The following is a 9838-nucleotide window of genomic DNA, read 5'->3' as shown; positions in this document are numbered from 1 at the left end:
CGCGCGTGGTCACGTGAACCGACCCCTCGCGGCCATTGGCGCAGCTAGCAACCGCCATCCTTACTTCGGGCAAGGAGCTTCGGACCGCCTCCCTCGGCAGAGCCTTTTCCAGGCCCGAGGCGACGTCGAGCGGGGGAGGCGGGGCCTCCTAGGAGAAGCCAATCAGCGAGTGTCCCGAGCGGGCGCCGAACTGGCTGCTGGAAGGCGGCTTTTTAAACTCTATTTTTAAATCGCCCGCCGCCTTGAGGGGAGCCGTTGATTGGTTGGTTGGTTGGCTCCGTTATTTGGGAGCGGGCGGGTGGAGAAGAGGGAGGTCTCGGCCCCGGGATGGCGAGGGTTCAGCGACAGGTAAAGCACCGGGCTTTCGAGCTGCTGCCTTTGTTACCTTTGCAAGAGGAGGCTTGCCTGAGGCGGCAACTGCGGTCCATTTCTCTGTGCAGGGATATTGTTTTGGGGTTTCTTGTTTTTCGGTTTTTAAAACGAGTTATGCAAATCCCCACCCGGTGCCGTCGAGTGTTTTATTTTAATTAATTATCCGACCGAGTTTTGCCCATTGAAACCAACGGGCTTTGGCTTGGTCCACATTAATTCATATTATTGCCCTTCCTATAATATCCCCCGGCTGCTTTATGGTGTTGTTGTTATGTGCTTTCGTGCCGTAAAACCCACCTGTGATCTTGAGGTGAAGGGTGGCATATAAATTTAATAAAAATCAAATCAAATAAGGAAGCCAGTTTGGTAGGTCTGCTCTGAGAGAAACTCACCCACAATATCTAAAAACAGTTCTGCAATAGACATGGAGATGTGTACAGGCAGCCAGACTTGACTTGCACTTCTGACTGAAATGCCTGTGTGAAAAGATAAGATGATGTTACACGGATGCCAAAAGTTTATTGGTGAGGGAGATGGCCATGCTGCCAAAGAGAAGGGATTTTGCCAATCAATCGGGTGCCACCACAGGGAAGGCCCTGACATGATGGGGCTTCAGCTGTTGGCAGAACCACGGGACAAGCCTCCCTTGAAGAACTCAGATTCCGAAGGTTGGCAGATGTGAGGAGAGGCGCTCCTTTCGGGGAGGGGGGATGACAAAATGCTGAGTTAAACAAAACTGTTTAAAGCACACTAGGAAGGTAGCCAGTCCTGTGCTGTGTAGAGGGAAGGTATAGCTTGATTCGTGTTACCAAATCCTTGTGGTGCTGTTTTTATTTTGTTCTCTTTAAAATCTGTATCTATAATGAGAGAAATAGATTGTCCTCAGATTTCTTTGCAAACTATTATTCTAGTATTCGACAGGGTTTCTTAGTGCCCACTTCCACCCCCAAATATCTTGGCTTGCCTTCATGTGAGTCCTTGTCATGCTGAGTAAATGATCACCAGCATTTCTTTACTTTGTATAAAATAGTTTTTAACTTTTGTTCCTTTTTGCCTATTGATTTGCCTATTGATTGATTCAGCATGTGGAAGATACGAGGGTTTGCGACTACAGGACACTTTCTGTTTTTGGAGAAAAAACTGTAGATCATGATGTGAACATCATTAACACTGCACATCTTTCAAGACATGTTGTATCCCTCAGACGAAACCTGTTTAGTCAGACCCCAGCTATGAGAATGATTCAACAAACTCTTCACTTGCAGGTAATCCTTTGGTGAGCTTGGTATAGCTGGAAAAATATTGCAAAATGAAGTAGCTTTTAATTTGGTGCAAAGGAAAAAAAAACCTCTGGTAGCTAATAGTTAATCTTTCAGAAATAGTTCTAGGACAACTTGGAAAGGAAATTACAGTAATATTGCCCTGCCTAGAATATATCGTCTCTCTCTCTCTCTCTCTCTCTCTCTCTGTGTGTGTGTGTGTGTGTGTGTGAGAGAGAGAGAGAGAGAGAGAGAGAGAACAACTTACTACAAGTGTCTTAAAACTTTGATCCTATCTCCTGAAAAGTTAATGTTGGCCAAGGGATTGACATATTTTTACCATCTGAATTTCTTTTAATAAGACCTGATTTTATATGGTAAATTATATTCTCCCTTATTGCATTAGTCCACTACTTATTTTACAGGGCCCTTTCATCTGTTCTAGCTTATATATTCTAGCCATAAAAGGTAGCAGAGGGGAAATAGGTTGAAGAGGACCTGAACCTCTAAATGGTGTTATTGGGAAAGCTTTAGACTGGTGATGTAGGGGGTGTGTTGTAGCTATTAAATTAGTTGCAGACTGTCCTGAGAACTGGATGAACCACATCCAAAAAGTTGCTCATAGTGATATTTGCTCTGTTTTTGGTGTTTTTGTTGGAAAGTGTGGACACCACTTGCCTGCACCTAGGAAGCTAAAACTGTTCTTCACATTCCAGGGAAATGCTGATCCTCAAATAAGCTTGCTTCTGTGTAAGCAGTGGACTTTATACGCTGTCACTCCTCTGTACAAATTCTCTTATGGACAGCTGAAAGAATATTCTAGACAGTTGAGTCGCTTTATTGCAACTGAAAGTCAAAGGAGACCTGTGGAAATTGAATATGAACTTCAATTTAAAGTGACGTTCTCTTCATTCTCAGCTTTGAAAATCACAGAACAGGAACCAGATGCAGTTCTCATTCAAGTAGGTACTATAGTCCCAATATTTTAATACCTATGGGTTTGTCTTAACAATATTGAAGAATACTATTGTATTGGGTCTAGAAAATACACTAGTATGCCACTACTGTTATCTTAGTGTTATTAAATGAATTTGATTTGCTTTGGATGCTAGGGAATCATGGCTACAGTTCGTGGTGAGTCAATCACTGGATGGTTTGCACCCAGTCTTGATTGCGCCATTCCTCTTGAAAAGTGGTTCTGAAAAAATGTAACAGAGCAATTCTTAAAAGTAGGTAGCCTGCAGGCACAGGAAGCCTCTGGCTGCACTTCATGTGACCATTGGGTCTCAGACCCATGAATCCCAAACTGATCATGCAAGAGACGCTATGCCATGCAGAGCCTGGCACTTTGAAAGTGTGGATCCAGTTGGATCTGCACTTTCAAAAAGGCTTCCTTGTCCAGGCAAGGAATTAAGTCTTGCTTAATTCAGTGGGTTTTCCATGAAAACATGCATAGTTGTCCATGGCTGTGAATAGAGTACTATCAAAGTGATAGGTGCACATTTGTTGAAGAACTGTTGAGAGTTTAAGTGCTGTCAGTATATTTCCCCTAGTTTTTCCTTACCATAACAAATGAATTGCAGGAGTTGGTTTCCAAAATTGTGTTGACTCAAGCCATTTCGTATAGTTGCAATATGTGCATAATTGGTGTATTTATGTATTTCCCATAGATCACGAAAAGGCCTCAGGTGGCAGCTAAAAATGCAGAAGAGAAAGTGGTGTGGATGGGCTGGTTTACTTGTACTGGTGGAAATGACCTTTTTGAGATTGTTGATGAGGAGTTTACTTTTTTGCCCTTGTTCCTTGTGAATGGGGCAAAGGCTCTCACGGTCCTTGTAGAAACTTGGCTTCAACAGACCTTTGACTGTTGTCTGAGCCCCTTGCACATCACCCCTATCAGTCTTTCCTGGATGGCTGCAATGTGGACTGGGTGCCCTATGGAAAATCCTACGGTTCCAACAGAGCTGACTTTCTCTACACTTGGCACAGCTTACCCTCTGGATATTTCCTATTCTATCCATCCTGAAGATGCAAAAGCCCTTTGGGATTCAATCCACAGCACTCCAGGAGAAGTCAGGCAAGAAGAAGTGGAATTATTCATGGCGTGCCTTTACAACCACTTCCATAGACACTTCAAGATCTACCTGTCAGGCACAATACTGGTGAAAGTCTCCACATCAGTAGGTTCTGCCCATTCTGTTGGGAAAATAAAGGTATGGTGCCTAGCTCATTTACCACTAACAACTAGTTAAAATAACCGTCACTCTTGGCCAGTATTAGAAACTTAAAGATTTATAAGTTAGGGGACAAATGGCTCCTTAAACCAAGGCTACAGTTGCCAAAATGGAATGTCTAGTTGCCATTTTTGGGCAAGATGGCTCTGCAGTCTAATTTTCAAATGATGGGCTGACTGTGATTGATTTTTAGTTAAGCATCAGGCTCGTTCAGATGACAACTTTGAGCTAGGCTAAGAGCTTTGAGTACTTAAAGAAGAAAAGTCACTTGCTCCAGGGACAGCCCACATACATATATACAGTGGTGCCCCGCAAGACGAATGCCTCGCAAGACGGAAAACTCGCAAGAAGAAAGAGTTTTCCGTTTTTCGAGGTGCTTCGCCACACGAATTTCCCTATGGGCTTGCTTCGCAAGAAGAAAGCCCATAGGGAAATCTCCGGGGACCTCTTTTAAATGCTGGCGGTGGGGAGCAAAGCCTTTCGCCCCCCTCCGGCCTTCAGAAGAGGTCCAAGAAGGCCGGCGGGGGCCAAAAGGCTTTGCTCCCCACCGCCAGCATTTTAAAAGCGGTCTGGGATAGCAGGGAAGCGCGCTGCGCTTTCCCGCTATCCCAGACCGCTTTTAAAATGCTGGCCGTCGGGAGCAAAGACTTTCGCCCACTGCCGGCCTTCAGAAGAGGTCCTGGACCTCTTCTGAAGGCCAGCGGGGGGCAAAAGTCTTTGCTCCCCCCCGCCTGCCTTCCCGGGATAGCGGAGAAGTGCAGCGCGTTTCTCCGCTATCCCGGACGGCTTTTGAAGGCAGGCGGGGGGGAGCAAAGACTTTCGCCTACCGCCTGCCTTCAGAAGACCTCCGCTGTCCCGGGGGCTTTTAAAATGCTGGCGGTCAGCAGCAAAGCCCTCCTGTCCCCGGAGCTTGCGGTGCGGGAGGTGGGGAGAAGGGCTTTTCTTCCCACCGCCAGCCTTCAGAACAGCCTTCTGAAGGCTGGCGGTGGGAAGAAAAGCCCTTGTCCCCCCCCCCCCAGCCCTCAGAAGAGGTCGGGGGACAGACTGTCCCCGGACCTGGTCTGAAGGCGGTTTCCATAGGAACGCATTGATTGATTTTCAATGTATTCCTATGGGAAACAGTGCTTCGCAAGACCAAAAACTCGCAAGAAGAAAAAACTCGCGGAACGAATTAATTTCGTCTTGCGAGGTACCACTGTATTGGCCTATTCTGACCTCTGTTTCTTAATGCTGACTGCTGCTCAGGCTGTACAGAAAAAGCATTTTGGTTTCAGAAATTCATTCTGATTGTGCAGATAAAATATAACTGATAGAATTCTACAGGATGGAGTATTAGTGTGTGAAAACAGACTAGATCCAATGACCCCCCAGGCATGCATCTCCAGATGGTGGAGATGTCAGGCACCATCCTGGCGCCCAGGCAACTTCACTTGGTCGCAAGTGGTCAAAAGCCAGGTGCAAAATGCCTGGCTAATTTTGAATACTGCTCTTGGCAGGTGATTGATCTCACCCAAAATTGATACTAGCCTGGTAGTGACAAATTATGAGTGTCCTAAAGGAATATTTGAGGCATACATTTTGCAATGTAGACTTCAAACACTTTGCAGCTGATTTTACCAGCTGGCCATTTATACTTTAGGAAGAAGCTTGGTGGCAGGTCTAGCACACACACTACTCCCTTTCTGCATTGGAAGTGAGCATTCAAGAGAAGTAGAAACCCTACAACTACTTTGTGCCTCTGGCCCCTTTCTACCTATTCCCTAGCTATAGGGGGTGGAGATACTAATTTTTTCTGCATTCCTTTATGCAATGGCTCAATTATTGGCACATGAATAGAATGTTTTTTTGCATCTGTCCCTTCTTACCTTTCCCAGTTCTTTGCCATCCATCTTTCTCTAAGTAGGGAAAGGCCTGGAAGGGTGGCAGGGCTGGGGAGCATATTGAATAATACTTTGGCCACTCAGAACAAAGTGTGTGCATCAAAGACTGGGTTGCAGGGTAGGGGGCATATTGAGCCACAGGCAACCAGTAGCTGATTCCTATTATAAAGTGTGTTGCTGCCATTTCTCCAAATAATGGGCTGGGGTATTGTTCTTAGTGGGTTCACAGTTTTTAATTTGTGTTGGTTTGTTTTCATTGAGGGAGGGGAGATATGTCTGGGAGGAGAGGAACTGAGCAGGGGGACCCCAACTGCAGTGGTTCATGGTAGGGGGAGGTATGGTGTGGGAGATGCCATGTGCCAGCCCCTCCTCCAACATAGGGAATAAGGTTATCCTATCAGCCAGCCCTCAGGTTTGCAGCAGCTGCTGCTGCTGCTGCTAAATATCAGGTTGACTCTGAGTAAGGCCTCCCTCATACACGATCTGATTTATAGATGAGGAGGTTGATCTGGTCTGTATCACTAAGATTGGGTGGTTAAGGAGGGTGGAGGTGGTGTAACCTACTGTGCCCAGCTGGGTACTCTGTGCAGCATCAATGACAAGCTTGAGGGTGGGAGAGGGAGGGAGTTGCTGTGGTCTGTAGAGATTCCATCTCTGCAGGCTCTGTCCAGTTAGCAGGGGGAATCTAGAGGTTTGGTCCTGATGTTGGGCAATCAGGACAGAATAGGGATTCTTCTGGTTTCCACCGGACTCCCTACCCAACAGTCTGCTTGCCTGAGCAGACGGCTGGTCTCAGAGTACCATATTTTTCGCACCATAGGACGCACCGGACAATAGGACACACCTTGTTTTAGAGGGGGGAGAACAAGGGGGAAAAATTCTTCCGCTCTCTGCCCAGCGCCCCTTCAGTGAAGCGGCAGGAGGCGCTGCGCAGAGAGTGGGAGAATTTTCCCCCTCTTGTTTTCCCGCTCTAAAACAAGGTGCCGTTTAAGGTGCGTTCAGGCGGCTACCTTGGAAGCCTGGAGAGCTAGAGGGGTCAGTACGCACCGACCCCTCTCGCTCTCCAGGCTTCAGGTTCCTTTCGACCTGCTCTTTGGGGCTGGCGGGGGGAAGCCCACCACCAGCCCCAAAGAGCAGGTCAGGGAGCAGCGGAAAGGTGCAGCGGAGAGGCTCCTGCCATAGCCGCGCGTCACTTCTCCAGCTGGGAGAGGGTCACGGGGCTATGGCTTCTTTAGACCCGCACGCGCTCTCCCGGCTGGAGAGGTGACGCACGGCTATAGAGGCTCCTGCCATAGCCGCGCGTCACCTCTCCAGCCGGGAGAGGGTCGCGGGGGGCTGCTTTAGCTCCGCGCGCGCTCTCCCGGCTGGAGAGGTGATGCGCGGCTATGGAGGCTCCTGCCATAGCCACGCGTCACCTCTCCAGCCGGGAGAGGGTCGCGGGGGGCTGCTTTAGCTCCGCGCGCGCTCTCCCGGCTGGAGAGGTGACGCGCGGCTATGGAGGCTCCTGCCATAGCCGCGCGTCACCTCTCCAGCCGGGAGAGGGTCGCGGGGGGCTGCTTTAGCTCCGCGCGCGCTCTCCCGGCTGGAGAGGTGATGCGCGGCTATGGAGGCTCCTGCCATAGCCGCGCGTCACCTCTCCAGCCGGGAGAGGGTCGCGGGGGGCTGCTTTAGCTCCGCGCGCGCTCTCCCGGCTGGAGAGGTGACGCGCGGCTATGGAGGCTCCTGCCATAGCAGCGCGTTACCTCTCCAGCCGGGAGAGGGCCGCGGGGCTATGGTGTCTTCGCTCCATAGGACGCACACACATTTCCCCTTCATTTTTGAAGGGGAAAAAGTGCGTCCTATAGAGCGAAAAATACGGTAAGTGTTGAGGACTCCCAGAATGCTAGTTCTGGGGTCTTCAACATCCATGCCAAGGCAACTGGCTTTGGGGTGGCTTAGGACTTCATCATGGCTGCCATAATGACCATGGGGTTGTCACAGCACGTCACTAGCCCAACACATGTGGCAGGCCACACTGAACATTGCTTTATCAACTGGGCAGGAGGAGGGTGATATGAAAGTAGGGAGTATTGACATCAGTCCCTTGTCATGGTCAGATCACTTCCTGCTGAGATCAGGCCTGGGCTATATAGTGATATATCATTGAAAGCCGGTTTGAAATCCACACTGTGATAACCGGTTCAAAATATCTGCCCTGATGATAAACCGCATGAAGCCAACTTTTGTATGTTGCTCTGCTGGCTCAGCTCTTCCCTGCCTCCTGCTGGGGGCAGCAAACCACAGAGCAGGCTCTAGGGTTCGGCGATATCTGGTTTTCAACTTCACAGTATATCACCAGCTAAACATTGCAATATATTGATATATCATGATGTTTGAAATGAGGATGGAGCCATGTAGAGGCATTGGCTTACTTCAGGGTTTTCCCTACATCATGATTTTTGCCGGTGGCTGCTCTTGTGATTTGCTGCACCCTTGAGTGGTACAAGGGGCTGCCAAGGGAAGGAGTTAGGAAAGCCTTATTCTCTGCATAATTCTTTCCATTCTATTTGGGAAGACAAGTTAGGACACAAGCTTTAGTAATCCAGTGAAACACAGCAATCACATAGATACCAAGTGACTTTACATCTGATGTGAATTGGCATCTGAACAATATTCTAAAATGCTGCTTTGAAAAGTATTGTGCTTATACCTCTGAAAAAGGAAATGAAGGCTTTCCATTGTTCCCCTATGTTCTAGTGGTTTCAATTTCAAGCCATGGATCTTTTCTTCTTCATCATCTTTCCTTTTCACCCCTTTCATACCTCTCCAGGTATATAAAACAGGAAAGTTTGGCTTTTCAGATTGACTTCAGACAATGTAGATTAAACAAAGCTGGTTTATATGGGCTGTTGACATTTGTTAGCTTAAATACTTCATTGAATAAACTATTTTATCCTGTTTTGATCCTGCTGCAACTTTTTTAAACATTCTCCAATTTCTTTCTTGCAGATTTTTCATGCTCAACATCTGATTTCATTGATGGCATTCCTAACAGAACTGGCAGTTTTAAAAATATGATTTAAGTGTTGTACCATCTATGCTTTTGCTGTAGAAAGTATATCCAATACAAATATGACTTTTGTGTGTGTGAGAGAGAGTCTTATTCTTGCTGACTGTTCACTTAGGCTCTGCTCAGATGTGCTGTTTGTACAGAGCATTTTTACCTTTCTGGTCAAACATCTAACTTCACCTAAAAAGTCTTACACCTTCCTGAAAATATGGAACATTAAACTATATAACCCTACAAATAATAAATATGGTATTATATTTGACTAGTGATTTATGTGAGTATGGTACTAAGTGATTATGCTGCTCTTTCTTTGACCACAGTACCTCTTATGAACTGGAGTGTTTCGGCTTAGAGGATGGTGGAATGAAGGAAGCCATGGGACATGGTTATTGCTGGTTATAAACTTTATAGGAACATTATAGAAAGGATGTACTGAAGGTGGTGTTGCTGTGTATGTCAGAGAGGGCACTGAATTCAGCAAGCTGGGTGGTGATATTGGGCCTCAAGTAATTTAGTATGAAGGACATTCATTCTATTGTCCCAATCAAACTGCTCAGGGAGATTTTGAGATTACAAATGAAACCATATGTATTACAGTCAAGACAAAGAGGTAAAATGTATAGATGGCCTATATCAACCTTATGTCCCAGATACTGTTAGACTACAACTCCATCCTTAGTTAGCAGGACCAGTGGTCAGGGATGATGGGAGTTGTAGTCCAATAGCATCTGAGGACCTAAGGTTGAGAAAGGGTGCCCTAGATAATTGGAGCCTAGGATAGTCTGAGAACTGAGGCAGATTATGGAGAAGAGAGACAAAATTCTAGGCTTAACAGACAAAATAAAAACTGACAAATCCAGAGTGCTCACTAATGGTTCATCACCATCCTGGAAATAAGTGGCAAGTGAGATGCTGGAAGGTTCTGTCCTGGGCCCATTGTTCGATGCCTTTATAAACCACTTGGATGAAGGAATTGAGGAGTTGCTCATCAAATTTGCAGATGACACCAAACTGGCAGGGGTAGCCAATGCTGCAGAAGACAGA

General features: G+C 46.9%; 1 protein-coding gene across 3 annotated transcripts; it reads left to right on the top strand.

Moving 5' to 3' along the window:
* Nucleotides 1–134: 134 nt before the first annotated feature.
* Nucleotides 135–8872, top strand: CENPL (centromere protein L). 3 transcript variants are annotated; one of them, XM_053391217.1, is made up of 5 exons: nucleotides 135–262; nucleotides 1455–1637; nucleotides 2348–2593; nucleotides 3302–3844; nucleotides 8734–8872. In XM_053391217.1, the coding sequence occupies exons 2-5, from the start codon at nucleotides 1605–1607 to the stop codon at nucleotides 8800–8802; spliced, it is 891 nt and encodes a 296-aa protein (XP_053247192.1). In that variant the 5' UTR covers nucleotides 135–262; nucleotides 1455–1604; the 3' UTR covers nucleotides 8803–8872. The 3 variants fall into 3 exon arrangements, with proteins under 3 accessions (XP_053247192.1, XP_053247193.1, XP_053247191.1); XM_053391218.1 differs by having other exon boundaries at nucleotides 153–266; XM_053391216.1 differs by having other exon boundaries at nucleotides 228–348.
* Nucleotides 8873–9838: the final 966 nt, after the last annotated feature.

The sequence above is a fragment of the Podarcis raffonei genome, chromosome 6 (genome assembly GCF_027172205.1).
Source record: "Podarcis raffonei isolate rPodRaf1 chromosome 6, rPodRaf1.pri, whole genome shotgun sequence".
Lineage (NCBI taxonomy): Eukaryota > Metazoa > Chordata > Lepidosauria > Squamata > Lacertidae > Podarcis > Podarcis raffonei.
The sequence above is the reverse complement of the archived record's forward strand: the minus strand, read 5'-3'. Positions and strand labels throughout refer to the sequence as shown.